Genomic DNA, 20,896 nt, shown 5'->3' with positions numbered 1-20,896 from the left:
CAGGTGCGGACAGGATTGTGCGGATACCCTCATTTGCATATCCCGCAAAACCACTTCACTTCAAATCTAATAACGATTGCAAAAAGGAATATTCCTATTAATTCTGCCTTCCCGACTTCCATAATAATCAGCTTTATCGAAGTTAGATTTGAATTATTGATCCATTATGAAAAGTGGTTTAATGCGAGAAAACTAATGCGTGTATCGGTTGATTACGTCAGTTTCAGTCCATGAAATGAATAGTCTAGGTCTTTTAAAACACGTGCTAGAAAATAATGCTTACAGAAAAGTAGAGAAACCGACTTACGCTTGACTTTTTCCATCATTCAAATTAACGGAAAACGCTCTATCTTTTCTGAATAATCTACTTAAAACAAAACTAGACCAATGTCAGGTAACTGTGATCATTTAATTCTTATATTATTTAGGCTTTTCTAGAAATATTTCGATATCCCTAACTTATTCGTTACAAAACTCTGTTTTAACTATTTATTACGCAATCATTTTTTACCATTTTCATATAAAATTTCTCGAAACCAAGCAATTGTCACTATCGAAAAACTTCTAAGGTATCATGCCGTTTTCCGCCGGTCATTCTATTTTACATGTAACATGAAAACTTTGTTTCATTGATTATGGCTTAACTCCGCCGGTACGCCGCAGCTGCCGACGAATATCTGTAAAATATTCTACACTTACCTGGCTAGCATGGAGGCCTTCCAAAAATATGGTAAAAACACTAATAAAAAGCACGGCGCGCGACATATTTGCGGCCGCGGTGCGTTCCCGATCCCGACTGGCCACAGCTGACGTTAGTTCAAGACGCTTCAAAGCTGCGTACTAGTATATCGCTACGGCAATGTACGCGTACCTAGAAGCTAGCGTATATATCGACCCTCCCGGGAGCGAGAGGGACGGAACGCCCAACGCCGCAAGCTGGATAGAGACAGGCGAGGGAGTACTACGCCTGCGCTGTGCTGTTAAAACGCAATGCATGAGGAGTGTGTCCATAACGAATCACGAATGCTGTCTCCGTCTACCTCTGTCTGGGTTTCCCGATGATGAGCCATCAGTTTTTTAATAAACCTTCAAACGCGATTCTGGCTCTTATTCACTTGGAAATAGAGAAGTGTGGGTGGGAAATCGGAAATGATTTCCATTTGTACGATATGATTTTTTGTTTTAATTTACTTGGGGTTACGAGTGTATGTGGGACATAATTTGCTGAATGAGTCATCACATTCATCGATTGTGCAAGGAGAAAGAAAAGATATGGAAATTTCTAGAAAAACCTTCAAAGCAAACTAGCGACAACTTAAGCTGTTTTCTAACTATTATTATCGTAACGCCTTTTTCCAGGAAATCAAGCGGGACTTATTGATCAAAATACCTCGCTTATGTTTATTCATGACAATAGTAAATAATTACTGAGATGGTTATTAATATTGATAATGATTTCCTAGCTTAATCTCGTAATATTAATGTGCTCATTTTGGATGTAGGTAATTTGGTGCGTATAATCACAGTATTACCATCCTAGGATGGTAATACTGTGGTATAATACAGGCAAAACAAAGAATGCATGTATATTTATTTATTATCAATATTTATTTACATAGTTACTTAAAAATGTAATCTATGTTCTAAATAATATGCCTAAAATATAATTACGAATGGGAATGATTAATTATCATAATTGTTGATATAACATTAAATACAAACATGAATTAAAATAGCTTTTTTATAAGATAGTTATGTTCTTTAAAGCATATAAAAGTAAATACATAATCAATAACACAACATGAATTGTCTATGGGTTCGGAATAATGTATGACCTATTACGACCTTATTACGACAGATTACAACAAGATCTTCACATATTAATAACTTACTTTGAGTAAATTGTACACTAGATCTTTTATTTTTAATAATAACCACAACCACTAAATTTCTCGGCGGCAACTAGTTACCATTCTTTTCGACGTTCGAATCCTTAATCTCTATTTTGTAAACAAATTAATTAATTTCAACTAAAGAAGGATTGACAAAGCCCTCTTTAAAATACGAATGGACTTCATATTCGGGACCCAAAGGCACATATATTAGCTTATCCTCTTCTTCTTTATCACACGATATTGGTATCTCTACTTCACTATTATGCTTATACGGTATCGTAACTATTAGTTCATCCCCGTCCAGTCTCCAAACCGCATCACTAGTATTCAGTCCTGGAGGCAAAATCCGCATATCCGTCACTTCAACACCATTCACTAATTTAACATTCAAATGTACAACTCTATAACGAATATTTATCGTCATTGCGTCTTCTATAGCACGCTCGAACGTGTATTTCAGTCTGTATACTTCAAAATCGAACACTTCCCTTGCATTATAATCATCAGTGCAGAACGTCCTTACTATTTCATCGGCGGCTTTGAGGTAATCAACAATATTTTGCGTGGGATCTTCCACGCAACAGTCCTTTTTTCTTAGTACCTGGGGTTTTTCGTAACCCCGTGTACGCCCGAAACCGAATCCATTGTGTTTATTTTCCCATCTGCATTCAGATAGAGCAATTAGACCAAATATTAATAAGATATACATGCTCACAACCGTATTCTGCATACGTGAATACTTAAATGATAACCATATCAAATATCAAGACTATTAAAATTGTTTTATCGCAGTAAACTTAATTGAACTTTGACATTTATTAATTATGTTGATGTATTTTATGTCAATCATAAGCGTAAGTAAGTATGTAGTTGGAAAAATGATTGCAAATGTTTTTTATAAAACCGTTTCCTTTATTATGGACACAATCCTACAAACCATATTAGCATGACGTACAATTTCTTTTATTCAAACGAAAATCATACAAACCATCTCATGACATACAAATTTTACATCTCTATAATCAGTATATCATCAACCAAAACATAACCAAAACTGTGATAATTGTAAAATCCATCAATGCTAATTAGGACAAGCTACCAAATCAACGCATAAATTGACGCACAATAAGCTCGACAAGAGCTGTGACCCCTTTATTTAAATGTAAATCATGGGACGTAACATAGCGAGGTATGTTCATTGTTTATACAATTATTTTGGTAAATTTTGTATTGTAATTTAAATCACATTACGGTATTAACCCTTTGCCATTATTGTATGAGGGTTTTGATATAATATGTCCTTATTGTCGGGTTTCTCTCTGTTAGCATGCTTGTAAATTTATAATAGTTATAGGCCTACATTCTGAGAAGATCCATACAGTTATGTTAAAACTTAAATTCCTCGACGTATTTTGTAAATAGTTATGAATTGTATGTAAGTTTCTAACACACAAGCAAATCACATGTTTCTATTCAACAATTACCTATATAATAATTTATAGAAACGACATACATACTATGTTATAAATTGATTAATGATTATAAAGTCCTCAAAATAAATTCTGTATATGCATATTGTTAATATTATTTATAATACTTTTTGCTATATTAGCATAAATGCTAAAGCCTTAACGCACCAAGCTCTCCCCTTTTATTATGGTACAGGAGATAAGCTTCTTTTTAAGGTAAAATAAATGCGAAGGGTTAAATATACCTATATGTCTAAATTCAACGATAGAACATTGTATGCCTATTTTGTTTAGGAGTCGAGTTATGTAATATGTTTATCACGGTTGCTGGGTTACGAATAAAATGGATGACGATTTAGCTAAATATAGGTGCTATTTATATGGAAATTATATTCAATGGTCCCAATAAACAGTCTGGCTTCTTTATATCCTATAAACCATGAAACAAAGTAACTGCACGCTATTTGACGTCACCAGCTCAGAGATTTCCTTAGAAAACATTTGCATACAAGATAAACTTCATTCTGCTGCATACTATAACTCAATCACCAAAACCTCTACCTAGTTTCAGGTTGACCTCTCCTTATCCTACATAACACACTAAGCTGCCATAAAGAGGAGGGCTCCAAATACACTGGAACACTGCCAGGCTACAACGTAACTGTGTATTGAGCCAAACTAAGAATTGCACGTGTAACAACGTTAATAATTTCATTAAAATATAACCTACAGTCCAGCTTCAAATCAGAACCCAGTAATCTAAGAAATAAGAAGACATTTACGACATCTATTCTTGTGTCTATGTTTATTTAGTTCTAAGGCTCTATTTAATAAAAAAAGTGGATAGGATAAAGATTAAAATTTTTGATATTTAAACATGTTCCTTTAAATAACTTTTCTCTACAGCTCTATTACTATAGAGTATAGACATTAAAGTCAAGGAAAAATGTAAAATTCTACAAAGATTTACATATTTCTCAATTAGTTTACATAAACTGTAAGAAAATCAGACTTCAGAGCCTTTGTTATATGGGTTAAACTCACAACTCTAGTACAAGGCTTCTTGCTTTGTGCAAACCAAATTGAAATGAGCTTACAATGGCCACGATGTAACGAAATAAAATTTCACAAGGCATTGTATTGCTGCCTAAATCCTTTGTAACTATTGTGGCAAATAAAGCTTGGACTTTATAAATTTTTATGTTTGTAGCATTTGCACATTTTTCTTACAGAATAAATAGCTAGTTGTTATCCACACCACCATTTGATTCCGGGTTGAAATTGATATTTTAGAAAACCTTATAACATTTTTTTGCACGTTGATTTTTCGATCTTGCCATCAATTGTTGCGTTAATGCAAGTGCACTGATAAATAATTTGGAAAATCCAAAAGTGCACGCCTCATAATTTTTTTTTAATAAATATTTATTAATTATTATTTTTGTTTATTTAATAACAATTAAACCACATCGAATCAGACCCTGAAAAATGAAAGGGTTCTATTCCTGAGCATACTCAAGCGTAAGAGAAAAAAAAAGACTCGATTAGTAAAGTATTTCGGTCGCTATCGTGTTAACAAGAAAAAGGATCCGCACATACAGACACACGGACGTCCAAGACAGAACTTTTTTAAACTGTTTTTTAACTAGTTTAAATAACAAAAATGACATCAAAAATATCATGAACGTTAAAAATAGTGTTTTTTCTTAAAATGTGTGTGTATGTATTATCTTACAAGTGCAATGTATGATACATAAAAACATTTTAAGTTTGAAAAATCAGATGTTTTGCGCGAAGTGACAGTAGTACCCACCTCAACGCTTCGCTTATGAGGCGTGCAATAAGTATTTATCAATATTTCAAGAATCAAATTCATTTCTTTCATTCATTCATTCACCGACTAAATATGGCTCTACATTACGGTTATCAGTTTACAACATATTATTCTGAAAAATCAATATTTTCGACATTGGTTCCTACATGACTGTATGTATAGATATTAGGTAATAGGTACTAATCAATTATTTTTATTAACTTGAACTTGATGTACTGAAAAGAATTTTTCGCTCTTCATATTATATTTTAAAATTTAAAGTAAAACTAGATTATTCCATACCTACACTTATCCAAGCGTTAATATAAAATAATAAATAAAATGTTGTTCCTATAACCCTTTATCCTTGACAAACCTTTGAAGCCTTACATTTTTCACATGTTTCCGGAACACAAGGCAATAAGTTTTCTACCTGACTCACATTATTACAATCCTCACGGGGTATGAATGTTTATAGATGAACGTACCTACGTACCTAGTATTTATTTTAGTACCTTTGATAACTATATAACTACGTAGGTATATAGATTTATTTCTTATGTTTATAATAGGCTAATTGTATTAATATACAATATTAATAGGCTAATTGTATCTTATAAGGAACTTCATAATAGAAAGCGTACCTAATATCGGTGTTGATAGATACTAAATCAATCAATAATCTCCTTCTCTTATATATATATATATATATAAATGAATCGCAAAATGTGTTGGTAAGCGCATAACTCTAGAACGGCTGAACCGATTTCGATAATTCTTTTTTTATTATATTCCTTGAAGTACGAGGATGGTTATTATGTAGAGAAAACGTAAACATGTACCACGGGCGAAGCCGGGGCGGACCGCTAGTATAATATAAATACGTATTTATTTTATTCGTCTGCATGGTATAAGGTATTTTGATCATTCGTACTTATAAGTACTTAGGTTCTGTAATTAATACAGGAATTAATAAATAATAAATATAAATATATATTTAAAGAATAACGAGTTTCAATATCTCTTAAGAGCCAATCTAAAATGACTTAAAAGGCTGGTCCCTGATTTGAAAATAATTTTTCCCAGAAGGGAACACGCTATGAATAAATTTATTCGTATGGGACCCGGACACATTATCTTTCGCATAAAATAAAAATAAATACATATAATATAGTTTTAAGTAGCTATATGTTTTATAGTAAAATCAAAAATAAATCGATACAAAATAGGCTCTACCACCCAAATTTCATTAAACGCAGCAATTTTCACACATGTAATTTCAAAAATATTTTTTAAATAATCAATACTTACATGCAATAGACACCTGGTCATCAGCACAATAGATGGCACATAAAAAGCTTTGTACTAATCTCAGTCACATAGTACTTGACCTATTTTCTCCGCACAAGGCCTTTCAAATACTGCAATGCTGACGTGCCTTTAAAACTATATAGGATTTAAACGGCACATGGTTCACGTGTGTATTACTGGGCTGTGTACAAAGAAACGTTTGTAATATTATGTCATTATTTTAATTTACTGCAACTAAGAGTAGTTATTTTGTTAATGATTTGAGGCTACCGGTGTGTTTTCATGTCCTTTAGTTCTTTTTCTTACGTTTATCACATCATATCACGAAAACTGAGCAGTTTATGTAAGTTCTCTTTAAAGCATGTTAGTAAATAGGATTTTTAATACGTTGAATATCGTAAAAATCTACGACAAATTTTATAAAAGGTAACTGGAAGCTCTTATAATTATTTTATATTTAATAATTTTGCGAATTTATAACAATTGATAGGAAAATAATATCCTCATTAGCGAATATTAGAGTAACGACCCAGCCTAACTTCGCATAAAGTCCTTCAAACAATTTGTTGGTGCTTCTGTGTACGTAATAACTAATAGGTCGTAACAAATAGTCAATTTTATTGTTGTTTTTCCATCAGTGAAAACTGATAACTTCTTAAGTATGCATTTAAATAAATTAGGGTATAGGGCAATTATTGAATAGTACCTAATTATTACTATTAAAAATATACCTATTATAATTTCCTCGACATCGTTCAATTTTATTACTATTACACTAAATCAGGGTATTCAACACGCCCTTACGACCATGGTTATAACTTATAGGATAGAATGAGAGTCACGTTCATAAAACATAAAGCTTTAACGCTGTACAAATCATATAAATTATGCTTCCACCGCCAGAAGGCGATTTAAATGGGGTAATACGGTCGGAATAGTTGATATGGCCAACATAATGTAGTTTCGTGGTATCAATTATATGGGAAATAGAGATAAAATTTAATGTTTTTCGTGCTACGATGCTCAATTTTATTGGAGATTGTTCGAGAAATAGCTTTTATTACACTACATGCAATTGAATAAATGATGAACGCATTTCTTTTAATATTTTAGACCGGCTGAAAATTATGGAAACAGAAATCTGTCCGTCGTTTAAAACGAGTTCCAAAGCTACCAGTTAAATCCAAGAATACTTAAGAATAGGTAGCCTTCTGGAAGAAAAATTAATATAGAAGCGTCCGCATCGTGATAAAATCTAATAAGAGCATCCAAAGACTTATCTTCTTGCTCGTGTTTCAAACTACATACTTATAAGCGGCCAACTTTAATAGGACAAGTAAATGTGTTTCGAGCTCAGTTCTAGCCATTATATGGTGGAGATACGAAAATTATGGACCAAACCCGTATTGTCAATAGCGAGCCAAGTCAAGACTATTAAATTGAGCTCATACGTTCGTCCTTTTAGGCGAGAATTCGCTGCGTTTGCATAAAAACTGTTTATGTTGTATACGTATTATCACAGACTAATAATAATATACTACGTATACCAGTATTATATTATCTGTGGTTGTAGATAGTGTATTGCTTACTAATAAAATTACCTCTATTCAAATGTGTTCTCTATTTATGTTTAAATATAGAACTAAGTTAGTATATATTTTTAGAAAGAAAGAAAGAAAGAAAGAAATAATGTTTATTTAGCACCACAAAGTACAAACAGAAAAAAATAACAAAAATAAACGGAAAAAAAGAAAGAAAATACATTAAAAAAGGTAGGTACTTACGGCTGATCAGTGTGGTGCCAAAAAGGGTAGCTACTCAGCATGTGCTACACGTTATGTTGTGAAGCGCTGATTTATGTTTTTTTAAGTAAATACCTATAACAAAAGTTAATTAATGTTGAGTCCCTTTGTGCAAAAGCGTTTTCTTCTGTTTCCACTCGCATATATTACAATGAATCACTTTAATTAAGGCCAGCCATTAGCTTGATTTACTCCAGCCACTTTGTCAACTGTCCTTAGATTACATTTTTGTCATGCCAGCGAGAATATTTAAAGCTTCTTCCTTGTTGCAAACAGCAGTTTAGGCGATAATAGTGTGCCGTATGTTTTCAATTCTAACTGCAGTGTTAGGCTGTACGCAGTCTAGTCTAGAACGATCTTGGTATTTGCATGTGCGCCGTCTGACGTCACAAATGCTAGCTATCCAGACGTCCTGCTATTCGACGCCTTATGGCTTTATTCGACGTAATTCTAGATTCAGAGAAACCGATAACTTATTCTATTACCCCGTATTGATCTACGATAAATATAGCTTTAGCACAGACAAGTTGTCAATGCCCTTTAAAGTTTAAGGAATAAATATAAGTAATCTAATTTGATTGAGTTAACGAAAGTGAAGTAGGGTCAAAATTTTTTTTGTCATTTCTTTCACCCTTACTAGTAAATGTTTAAATGGTAATTGGTATTACATAATTATATAGTAATAGTACTAGTGTATATGTTTAAATGATACTACAGTCCGATTTGCTGTTTTTGCAGGAAAGACAAGCAAACACCCGTCCAATCTGACAAACTTTCACGTTAAAAAATATATACCGGCTGAATTGAGAACCTCCTCTTTTTTTGAAGTCGGTTGAAAATATTTGTAGGAATAAGATTTGAGTTTTCTTAAAAAAATATCCTATGTAGGTACTTAGTCCCGTAAATAGATACCTACCTACGTTCATTCAGGGGTGTGTTTTAATTACAATACTGTTAAAGCTCTATAGAATCCTGTAAATGGCTATAATTTACTAAAAGCCACAAGTTTTACTCACTTTAGCGAAGTTCATAAATTCAGTTTCGGTATCAATTGAGCGTTAAATTCAGATTTAAATCGACAAATTCCAACTTTAATCCATGATAATAATGTCTTCTGAAAATTCTGTTCCCTATTATGTTTAATCTGCTCATAAAACCTACTGAAATATTAATGTGAATTATAATCCAATAAATAAGAATATAATAATTTTTTATATATGTTGGTAACTACATTTTACCCCGAACAATATTTATATTTCAGAATTTCATCCATCGTAGCCTAAATACGTTGTTATCTACATTTTACACTTTCCCCTGTTACGCTAAGACCCAAAGCTACCATTAATAACCTCTTTTTAAGGTCAGACCACAATAGGCGTAACTACGCGGCAGCTGTAGCGTAGCGACGCGACTCGACGCAGATTAATATCCCTTCTATGAAATTGTATGAGGTATTCACTAAGTTAATGTTCTAAGGGTATAACGCACTACGCGACACCGAAACTACTCGCCACGGCGCCACGCGACAAATTTTTACCTCATCAGCAAATATGTCGCAGTCTGACGCGTCGCGTGAGTTACGCCTAGTGTGTTCTAACCTTTATCGTACCGCCCCGCGACATTGGGTTCCCCTTGTGAAGGGACACGGCATTGGAAAATGTCATGCTAACCCTGAAGGGAACAACAAAGCTTCTACGTTTTTATAGTTAAATTAATGTACAGATTCGGAATATTTTAAGCTTTTCTGCTTTACGAATAAATTTAGAAAAGTTGTGGAGTACATTATTTGTGATTGGGTGGGAATTTCGTTTTAATTAAAACAAAAAATGTCACAGCTATGATAAATACTTCACATAATTTATTTTGCAATATAATTTATTCACCTAACTATGTGACTTTTAATATTATTATAGTATTGTAAAAATTGCGATAGGTACACTATTGGACTTTGCTATCTAACGACTATATTTGAGAGGTGATTCAGTAAATAGCTTTTTGAAAAGAAGAGACGGGGGGAATAAATACGAGAAATATAAAAACTTATTTTCTGGAAATATGAGAATTAATTACTATTAGATTGTTTTAATCACATTACATTTAACTGTATATTATGATATTATTAACAGGTTCAATTCACTCAAATAAAACAACATAATAATATAACACATCATAAAATTTATTACAAAAAATATGAATAACATTCAAATAACTATAACAACATCTATTTAATTACACTTACGACTTATTTGAGCTCACATAAAAATTTATTTATAATAATTAATAAGTAATACAAATATTTGAATTGCTCATTTATATACAAACTAGCACTCCGCCCCGGCTTCGCCCGTGGTACATATTTACGTTTACTCTACATAAAAACCATCCTCGTACTTCAAGGAATATAATAAAAAAAGAATTATCGAAATCGGTTCAGCCGTTCTCGAGGTATGCGCTTACCAACACATTTTGCGATTCATTTTTATATATAAGAAGATTAGATGCATAATATATGTACTTAAATTATAATTTAATTTATGATACTGTAATACATCTTGTGATTATAAAAATATTTCTCTAAAATGTTTCTTCCTCACGACATATTATTGTCTAGTATAGCCCACATACTTTATTTGCAGGTATCGCTTGATCTGAAACAAGGATAGAAAATATTAAAAAACAATGAAAAAATACTTTAAAATAAAATATTATTAACAGTTACTTAACAGACTTACTAGTCATTTTAATATTAAACGGATATATAAGTTAAAATTCTCACCATAAATAATCTAAATTGCATTATGATATAGTTTATTATCCATACTAGCAACACTGAATAAGTTTTCCCGCATAAAGTTTACACTTACGCATAATTAAGAACTCTGAACGAACATTATATGTACTTCTTATGCAATTATGGAGCTAACACCTTTTAATAACAAAGCATGCATGAATAATACATAGGAAAAACAAAGAGCAATTTATTGCTTTTAAAGTTTTACTTCAGTTACCGAAAACTAGAGAAAACGTGTGTTATAATTAGTATTTTACTTCACATTTATAGGTAAATAGCTTAAATATAAGTGCTTCATGCAGATAATGTTAGGATTTTTTTAATTTAGAAAATAATAATAATTAATGAACTGATAATGACGATTCAACACTTTTATAAAGAGGAAACATATTTATATATTATAAATCTGGTACTGTTGTATTTGTTTAAGATTCCATTTGCTTAATAAGCAAAACACAACAAATCTGCTGATTAAGCATTTTATGCTGCTATTTTATCTATAGAGCAAGATCCCAGGGCCGGCAGACCTCACCTATTTTCTGACGGATGAAATGTGGACAAACGGCCAATTTCCAGATATCAAAATACATAAAAACAGTACTTAATTCACGTATTTTCTCATGGCTGACTTTCACATATGATTTAGGGTATACTGTTTAAATAAGATGCCAGTACTCCCAGAACACAATATAATATTAAAGTTATTACTTTTTTTTTTTATTGTGTGATAGGGAAGCGCTTGACGATCTCGCCTGATGGTAAGCTGAGATGTGGCCTATGATGGAGCGCGCTTCCCTAGAAGGTACCCGTTCACTCTTCGCTTGAAGAGGAACTTACTTACTTACCATAGACAGGGACTCATGTTGGTGGAATTTCACTTTTCTCTGGGAATTTTTATTAACAGTATGGTACCAACCAAAATATATAAAACTAACCTATTTTCTTTGGATACGGCAAATTCAAATTGTCCATGATCTTAACAAACTCTTCCAAAGATTTCGTCAATCTCGGATTGTATTTCTTCTCTTCGCCAACCGTGGTCGCTGTTTGACCTTTGTAATCGTGCGCCGGGTAAAGTGTGAAATGATCGGGCAATGTGAATATTTTTTCGTGTACCTGTAAATGAATTATAAATTTATAAGAATACAAGATAATATGTTTTTTATAAATCAGCTATAAAAATACTTTAATTTATTTATATAGTAAAACGTAATATTTCCTCAACAAAACAAGCACAACACTGTACCTATTGAAACATAGGGATGTTCAGGGTAATATAAGGTAAAATATTTGGATATGGATTAGTACTAAAGTAGAAATAATTGGCCCTGAGGTCAACAGAGTTAAACATAATATGGTATCACAGACTTGTTTAAAAGGTACCCAACTATGAAATAAGCAGAACATTTTATTTGTGTATTGATTCTTAGTAAAAATATCAGTATACTTACCGATTTGTACAATGTTTCTGAACTACCCTCTTGGAAGTCTGTTCGACCGCATCCCCGAATTAATACTGCATCACCTGTAAATGCTATGCACTGAAAATAAACATTTCTTTGATAATTATAATTAGCATTTGAATAGCAGAACTCTTTAATGATAAGAGCACACACATTTCTTTTTTATTTAATTGTATAGATATATTGTGTATAGAAGAAGATATCGCCTAATTTTATTATTAATCATTGTGAATGTAGTGTTCATCTGTAATAGTTGTGCATAATAATGTGTAAATCCTATGTTACTGTTTTACGTGAATGATACATATGTAACAACTGGTGATGAACCTTTTTAATAAATAAATAAATAAATAAATAAATAGTAAATAATAACTAGCTGTTGCTTGTAACTTCATTCGCCTGGTTACGTAGATATCAGCAGGTACAATGAAAAATAAAGATGTTTCACACAAGATTGGTTGTATCCTTTTTAAATCTGTGGTTCCACAGAAATTAATGGCGAATGGCTCACAAATATTATGCGAAAAATATGGTCGGAATAGGTATGGAGCTTTTTATTGCGAAAAGTTTGTGAATCACATTCAACCAGTTTATATAGAAATAAATATAGTATATATAAATTTAAATTGTAGATTTTGCTTGTAATTATATTTTGTTTGTGACTAACAATTTATTTGCATCGGAACAAACAGAACCTCTGTGTTTCATAGGTACTATTAAATTATTAAGCAAATGCTTATATACTATTTAGCATTTCTATATTGCACAATTATCAAATAAAAAAAAACGAATTACCTGTTCCCGACAAATATAAGTCAAACATCCATTAGTATGTCCCGGTGTGGATGCCGCTAACAAATGATGATCACCAAAACGCACCATTTCCCCGTCTTGTAAGTGAACATCAGCTTGAGCCCCTGAAGCTTTACCGATCACACTTTTTGTTCCCGGTAAGAGCGATTTTAGTCGACCCGTGCCTGTTATATGGTCTGCGTGCATGTGTGTGTTCACTGTAAAATAGATTATAATATTATCTATACATATAATACATCTTTAGAAGGGTCAATTCTGTACATTGAAAATATTGAAAAAATAAATAGCAGGGGGTGTTACTGGATCGATACCAGACCCAAATATGTGATTAAAAAACTTTTTGTCAATCTGTCTATCTGTCTGTATGTTCAGGCAACACTTGAAAAATAACTGTTCGATGAAACTTGGTATAATTAAGTATACCTTATTATCCTGGGCATAAAATAGGATACTTTTTATTTCGGAAAAATACGTAGAAAAAAATAAATCTTAATTTTTCTTAATTATTCCGCGCGTACGGAGTCGCGGGCGGAAGCTAGTGAAGATATAAATGTATATAATATTTAATTTATTTGATTAAACATTAATTGTACAGTTTGAATTATCGCAAGATCAAGATAGTGTAGTAACGAAGTAACTATTTAGTCATCTATTGTAGTATTGCAGTTATAATAAAGGACGAAACAGAAGTAACATGATAAAAAACACGATAAAATTTATATAAATACTAGAGGTCCGCCCCGGCTTCGCCCGTGGTACATATTTCGCAATAAAAGGTAGCCTATGTCCTTTCTCGGGTATCAAAATATCTCCATACCAAATTTCATGCAAATTGGTTCAGTAGTTTAGGCGTGATTGAGTAACAGACAGAGTTACTTTCGCATTAATAATAACTATTATAGTATCGATTGTAGTGGTTAGTAATGTATTTATTTATATAATTTTTCGTGTATCAATTTTTGTCTTCAATTAAATAATGTGTTAGCCATTATAACAGCAACTTGTGGTAGGCTATACATTTCTGATATATTATTGGCCAATTAATAGGAGTTTGCTCATTCAATACTTAAAATACAAAAGATCCATGGTTCAAACCTCTAAGCTAAAGGTATACTAATAAACTGCAATGTTGCATGGTCATTAGCTACTGAACAATAGTTAATAACTTATACATACTTACTATATAAGCAGGTAATAATAAAACTTGTGCACTACAATTTCAATATTTCACAACATATTTACAAGGCCATTCCAATTTATACATCCAATTTTTATAAAATTAAAATTGAAGTTACCTCTATGTTTTCAAATTAACATTTTTATAACTATTTTTGCTTATTAAAAAAAGAGATTAAAAACTTTTAAATCACGCCAAAATAAAATGTGATGACCATCTATCAAAAAGTGCTACAATATCAGTAAATACGAAAGTATTCATTGTTACTTATTTTAAAATGAATGAATGAAGTTTAGTTATTTATAAATGTTATTCATTTCAAAATGTTTTTCATTACAAAGGTATACAGAGACCTGGTACATACTTGCATATATTAGTTTAAAGCCTAATTCCTTGATGAGGTTTGCGTCTCTCTCAGCATGCTCAATAACCGGGTCTATCAGCACTGCTTCACATGTCTTTGTGTCTCCAAGAAGGTAAGTGTAGGTGCTACTTTCAGTGTCAAATAACTGAAAATTATAAGAAAATGTTATATAAGATCTTCAATAAAATCATTGTCTAACAGTTTTTAAATAATAAAAAAAAATTTGGTAATCTAGAAATCAAAACCCTGAAAGATTTTGTTAAATATACTTTTAATGATTAGGTACAGAAAACTAAATATTATTTTTGAAATAATCTTCTATCATACAACTGATATCTATAATCAAAATAATATTGAAATAATACACTGTAAAAAAATGTTGTGTGGTTTTATGAAACCACGGTAAAAGTGAAACTGTTCGCATGGTTCCGAACACTGCTTTATACCTACTCGGCAGCTGACCGTCATGCGTCATGCGCTACACAGACCAAAAAGTTTGAGACGATGTATTAAAAAATAAGTAACAATATAGAATTACTACAGAAAACATTAAAGAAAAATCTCACCTGCCTAAAAAAGAAATTGCTATTTCTCTCCATGGCTGAAGACATGTATCTCAGTTGACTATATCTACTTATGAATGCCGCATTAGCTAACTTTCCACTTGTCACAGCTACTTTGAAAATCATTCTGAAATCACAATTATATTGCACAACTATTTCATCTCAATGAAATCATTATGAGTAAACATCACCAATCATTATCACAAAAAATATGCAATGTCAATATTTACATGTATTTAACATTGTTTACTTGTAGTAACATTCAGCATTTTAATTTTTTTAAATAAAAATGAATCGCAAAATGTGTTGGTAAGCGCATAACTCGAGAACGGCTGAACCGATTTCGATAATTTCTTTTTTTATTATATTCCTTGAAGTACGAGGATGGTTCTTATGTAGAGAAAACGTAAATATGTACCACGGGCGAAACCGGGGCGGACCGCTAGTTTTTAATATAAATAGAAAAATAAAACTGATTTCAAACTTGAAACACTTGTTGTTTTATACAAATGTAGTTAAACCATAAATAAATATAAATATTTAACCTTGCAATGGCTGGTGGTTAAATGAAACACTTTATAAGGGTGACAAATCAACATCGAGCTATGCTGCGCTGTACTGCGCTGTGCTGTGTAAATGAGCGATTATCATCTACAAGCTGAGCGTAGCCTCACACAGCGCAGCACAGCATGGTTTGTTTGTATCCTCATTAAAATATTAGACGAGCGAGTTGACCAAACACAGCACAGCGCAGTACAGCGCAGCATAGCTCGATGTTGATTTGTCACCCTTAGACTGTAAGCACACCCCGGACACTCCATACAAAATGATCGTTTTGACAGTCACACTGTAGAGACTGCAAATGTGTGTGTTAACGCTTTATGGTTGGCACATTTGTGACTAGCGTAAAAAAAAATTCGCGTTTTTCTGATGAAATACATCCGTAAACAGCACAATATCTAACCATTTTCTACGAAAAACGATAATCACAAATCCAAAATAATAAAATTACTTTAAGTCAATTTGATTAATGTTGTCAATCTTCGTTGCGTATCGTCCTTGCAGAAAAATATGGCCCATTTTATGTCTGATCGCGCGGGGGTGAGGTAAGTTTAATTTTGGCGGGAGGCGGAGAGTGTCCGTTCTGTAGCGTTTAGCTACTATTATGTATTCTGTGCTGTAAGCTTGTATTGAACTGATCTTAGAACTGCTTAAACTGTAGAACACTATAATATATTCTATGACGCACACATATAATAGATTACACACTACAACCCAATAAATATTTACTCTTGGAATTTGATGAACACCTAGACTTCAACTAATTGACTACTAAACACAATATCTTTTGATGACATAACAACGCAAACAATGAGCAGTTAAATAACAAACAATAAACAATTTACCAGCAATTCATAAATATATAGGTATTATACAAAAATATCTATATATTATACAATTTCTTATCTAGATAGATTTATGCCAAATAAAATTTATTCACTGTATAAATAATAATTATGATTTATGATCTTATAAATTACATAAATAGTCAATTCAGTCACTGGGTGGTCACTTGTCATGGATAATTTACTAATTTTAATATCTAATTATAAAAGACATTTGAAAATGACTATAAAATCATTCTATAAGTACTAAAGCCTTTATTATTCATTATACCGCATTTATCTCCTTAATAAATACTAATGGATTTGATGGAATAGAATATATTATATAGACTCCTATAATTTGGCACTTTTTTAAAAACCTAAGGAGCACCTACCTGCTTGTATTAAATATCATCAAGTTGAACAAAATGAATACTACTCGACCAAGCCAACTAGACGCTCGGGTGGAATGCGGCCTCCCCGCCCGCTTACCGCCTCAGGTACCGCGTTCGCCTTAGTACGGTTCGCAGCATCGACGCATTCGTACGTTTCGCATCGCTAGTTATTTCTGTACTTTTTATTATTAATCGTTAAAGCTTGTTGTTGACTGTTAAGTTTTTCGTTGTTATTTGTTTAAGTTTTTACTGTGTTGTTATTCATAGACAGCCCTCGAAATGGGGAAAAATAAGACTATTCATAGCGGAGAGCGAACAGTGATATTATTAATATTTTTTTTTTGCTATCTGTACCCGAGACATGGGCGGGTGACGTCACAGTTGAAAAGGGTCTAGTTGGCTTGGTCGAGTAGTACTTATTATCACCTTATCGCTAATAACTAAAATACGAAGATAACTTGCTGATTAAGTTTATAGCTTATCCTATTTTTAACATTTCATGATGTAGTTAGATTATAGTATTTTAATCTTTATTCTTTTTATATACAATACAATTTTAAAATCGAGTTTGAGTTTGTATAATTAAAAATTTTATAATTCCATACAATTTGAACAACTTTGAAGGATAGAAAAGCAAATATTTCTAGTTTGGACTTTTGACATTGACGGTTAGAACCACAGATTAGAACATGATTTATATTTGACGTTGACAAAATTAATATAAAATAGAGAAAATATAACACACCACAGAGTACATAATATAAAAAGACACACACCAAAGAATACTTATACTCTAAAAAAGAGAAGAAGCGCCACTGCGAACAAAAAAATGTACCCCTACGTTATCTGTCAATTTTAGTTCCTGCGAAGTAGGGACAGACTGCGCTACTGTCGCAATGTAAATTTTTGGCGGGAATTTAGAAATTCTACCATTCGGCGGGAAATTTAAAAATCTGCTATACGGGCCATAGGGTTCCAATATTTTCAAGTTTTATTCATTCATTCATTTTATTTCGAGCAACATCAAGTGCATTAAATTACGAAGTTTTGAAGAATAAAATGTTATTAATTAGGCCAAACTGCACCATCTTGCTCGAAACAAAATGAATGAACCTTTGCCAGACTGCTTCAATAAAATAAAACAATGATTAAGAATTTTTCAATATTTTTATTTTTTTTGCCAGCTTTTTCTTGGCAGATTCAATGGAGAATTTTCTGTTCTCTAATTAACAAAATCGTCGAATTAATATTATAGCCACTGATTGCTCGATCATATTTTTATTGGCTAACTTATGTTAACTTATGCAGAACTTGCAGAACATCACTCCCTTTCTTCTGTTTTAAAGCAGTTTTGAGTTTGTTAACTTGCTTCAACAAGTATTTACATTTGTTGTAAACTTTATTCTCAGAAGCTGACAGCTTCTCTTTGTCCTGCGAAGATTCTTTTTTCTGAAACATTCAATATGGTTATTTATTTATTTATAATTATTAGGCAAGGTAGGTTACTCAGTAATGGTTATTTTACTTACCAAAAATGATACTGAGGGTACTGATTCAGTTTTTGTATCCGCACTTAATTCCTCTGTAACTGTTTGGGATCGGGCCTGCAGAAGCAAAAAAACAATATTTTTGGTTAAGAATTTAACTTTTAAGTCGCAAAAATTTTATTCATAATGATAAAAAAAAATGTTTGTATAATGTTTGAACTTATATTATGTTTATTCCATATTATACCACTTACCGCAAAAGACCCTGAAGTTACTGACTCAGTTTTAATCTCAGCAGTTGGTTCCTCAGTGACTGACATAACCATATGGGACTGGGTCTGCGGAAGCAAAATGCAAATATTTTAGTTACCACTTTAATTGTTCTGCTCTCTGTAATCATTTATTAGTAATGAGTCGTAATCATTTATATCAAACATGGTAAATAAAGTTTTCAAATAAGGAATTCTTACCCTTAGAACATTACAGATATTACTATGAGACAGTCCAGCTCTTGGTGAATGAAGATTTTCTTCATTTTCATCTATGGATGGAGTGGCAGATTTATGAAGACATATTTTTGCTGGTGTTGTGTTAGCAGAATCTGCAAAATGCTTACTGCAAATAACCTTACATGATTTTTGCAAATCGGCTAGAGCTTGAAAGTCAAACCAGTCTTTGTCTGGGTAACAAAACATTGCCCATGACATCAATCTGAAAAAAAATTGCTAATGTCAATTAATAAAGCATTATTTTAAATAATCTTTATCCAAATTAAAACATTATGTAGTTTTATAAACTTACTGGTAAACATTTTCTTTATTTTTTCCAAGAGTCGGGAACCTGTGCATCCTCAACTCAGGGTTTGATACCTGATTAGCACCACACTTGGAGCATCTGAAAAATTACATCGCATGAGCCTTCATTGACAGACCTAATGATATTTACTCACAAAATAATAAGAACTTTTACTAACCTCCGGTACACATGAGACATGGTGAACGAAGTAAATAACACACAGATTAGGTACTTAAAAACTATAGGAGTCTATTTCTCACTATGTGTCTCAGTAAAACTGGCACAAAACTAGTCACTCACAAATTCACAACACAATACCGTATGGTGGTACATGAGCCTTGAATCACCCAAAGAACAAATAAGGAGGAAACGCAGATGCTCGACTCGACGTATTGCTGCTGCTTGAGGATTGCAAGATAAAGAAATAGAGAGAAACCGAGCAAAACTTAAAAGTTATAAACCCGATAAAACTTTTTCACAACTGTTTTTATTCAAAACAAATGTCACATCGGATAAAATAACGATGTTGCCAGTAAGAACTAGGAAATTCTACTTATAATCTTAAATTTCTACTAAATATTTTATTGTACAAAAGGAAAAACGTAACTTATTGTTTTTATACAAATAAATGTGTGTGTGTGTTTTTATTATTGTAAATTTGAGTCATAGTAGTGAAAATTTTAACAGTCACAATATTTTTTGTGATTTTTTAAATCTACCATGCACTCAATTTTACAAATAGCGGCCACACTTAAACTAGATCAACTATCATAAATTGTCTCTGTGTGCGTGAGTTCTCACCTACAGGGAAGTGATCACCCCCTGACACACACGCTTTGAATAATCAAACCACAGAATCAAACTTTAAATATTATCAGACTTTATTTATAACTTGAATCTATTTTTAATATAGATTAAGTAATTTCATCTTAAAAATGAATAAGTATAACTGTGGGTATAATTATATACTAACAGTAAGTTTGTATACTGTAAAGTGTAAACTTTTTGGATTGGTCTGAATTTAAAAAAAGTTATAGCTATAACTCTATTTCGTCTACAATATGTAGTGAACGTCATCGTCAAATAAATGTAATAATGATAAAATAAAATTAAAAATACAAAAAATCTTTTTCGTTCTACAAATTAGGTGTTATTTTAATGGCTTCAATGATGATAATCCTTTAGATTTCGTTTTGGTAAGCAATTATATTATATCTTTGATATGGCCAGCGCAGACAGCTGACTTTTCTCCGTGGCGGATAAAAAAGTACGATCCGCGAACAAAAACTCCTCCGCGAATTTACCGCAAACTCAACGCACACGGCAGCGTGCAGAGAAAAGCACGTTATGGAAGAATATTGAGAGATTATAAC

General features: G+C 32.0%; 3 protein-coding genes and 1 long non-coding RNA gene across 7 annotated transcripts in view; all 4 read right to left on the bottom strand.

The window, feature by feature from the left end:
- The window catches only part of Appl (amyloid-beta-like protein), a 107,140-nt gene extending 106,302 nt beyond the window's left edge, over nt 1–838 (bottom strand). For both annotated transcript variants that reach the window (XM_090104006.1, XM_090104007.1), the window contains exon 1: nt 700–838. In XM_090104006.1, coding sequence (XP_089960132.1) covers nt 700–765 — 66 coding nt within the window. In that variant the 5' untranslated portion in view covers nt 766–838. The remainder of the gene's footprint in view (nt 1–699) is intronic.
- Nucleotides 839–10,480: 9,642 nt separating this feature from the next.
- On the bottom strand, nt 10,481–17,815 carry LOC149906950 (persulfide dioxygenase ETHE1, mitochondrial). 3 transcript variants are annotated; one of them, XM_090104003.1, is made up of 8 exons: nt 17,659–17,815; nt 17,242–17,283; nt 15,465–15,588; nt 14,899–15,043; nt 13,340–13,554; nt 12,533–12,622; nt 12,017–12,197; nt 10,481–10,938 (listed from the first exon to the last, which is right to left on the bottom strand). In XM_090104003.1, exons 2-8 carry the CDS (start codon nt 17,259–17,261, stop codon nt 10,898–10,900), a joined length of 816 nt encoding a protein of 271 aa, XP_089960129.1. In that variant the 5' UTR covers nt 17,262–17,283; nt 17,659–17,815; the 3' UTR covers nt 10,481–10,897. The 3 variants fall into 3 exon arrangements, with proteins under 3 accessions (XP_089960129.1, XP_089960128.1, XP_089960130.1); XM_090104002.1 differs by having other exon boundaries at nt 17,242–17,277; nt 17,662–17,815; XM_090104004.1 differs by lacking the exon at nt 17,242–17,283 and having other exon boundaries at nt 10,482–10,938; nt 17,668–17,815.
- A 485-nt stretch (nt 17,816–18,300) lies between these two features.
- LOC149906949 (uncharacterized) lies at nt 18,301–19,052 on the bottom strand. Its single transcript, XR_016456952.1, has 3 exons — nt 18,983–19,052; nt 18,771–18,845; nt 18,301–18,690 (listed from the first exon to the last, which is right to left on the bottom strand). It is a non-coding gene; the product is annotated as an uncharacterized LOC149906949 (long non-coding RNA).
- A 42-nt stretch (nt 19,053–19,094) lies between these two features.
- Nucleotides 19,095–19,761, bottom strand: LOC149906948 (uncharacterized). Its single transcript, XM_090103851.1, has 4 exons — nt 19,702–19,761; nt 19,530–19,622; nt 19,199–19,439; nt 19,095–19,118 (listed from the first exon to the last, which is right to left on the bottom strand). The coding sequence occupies exons 1-4, from the start codon at nt 19,719–19,721 to the stop codon at nt 19,095–19,097; spliced, it is 378 nt and encodes a 125-aa protein (XP_089959977.1). The 5' UTR covers nt 19,722–19,761.
- Nucleotides 19,762–20,896: the final 1,135 nt, after the last annotated feature.

Source organism: Colias eurytheme, chromosome 7 (assembly GCF_061535395.1).
Source record: "Colias eurytheme isolate Ceu_HAF_F1 chromosome 7, ilColEury1 Martin Lab GWU primary, whole genome shotgun sequence".
In the NCBI taxonomy this organism is placed as follows: Eukaryota; Metazoa; Arthropoda; class Insecta; order Lepidoptera; family Pieridae; genus Colias; species Colias eurytheme.
The sequence above is the reverse complement of the archived record's forward strand: the minus strand, read 5'-3'. Positions and strand labels throughout refer to the sequence as shown.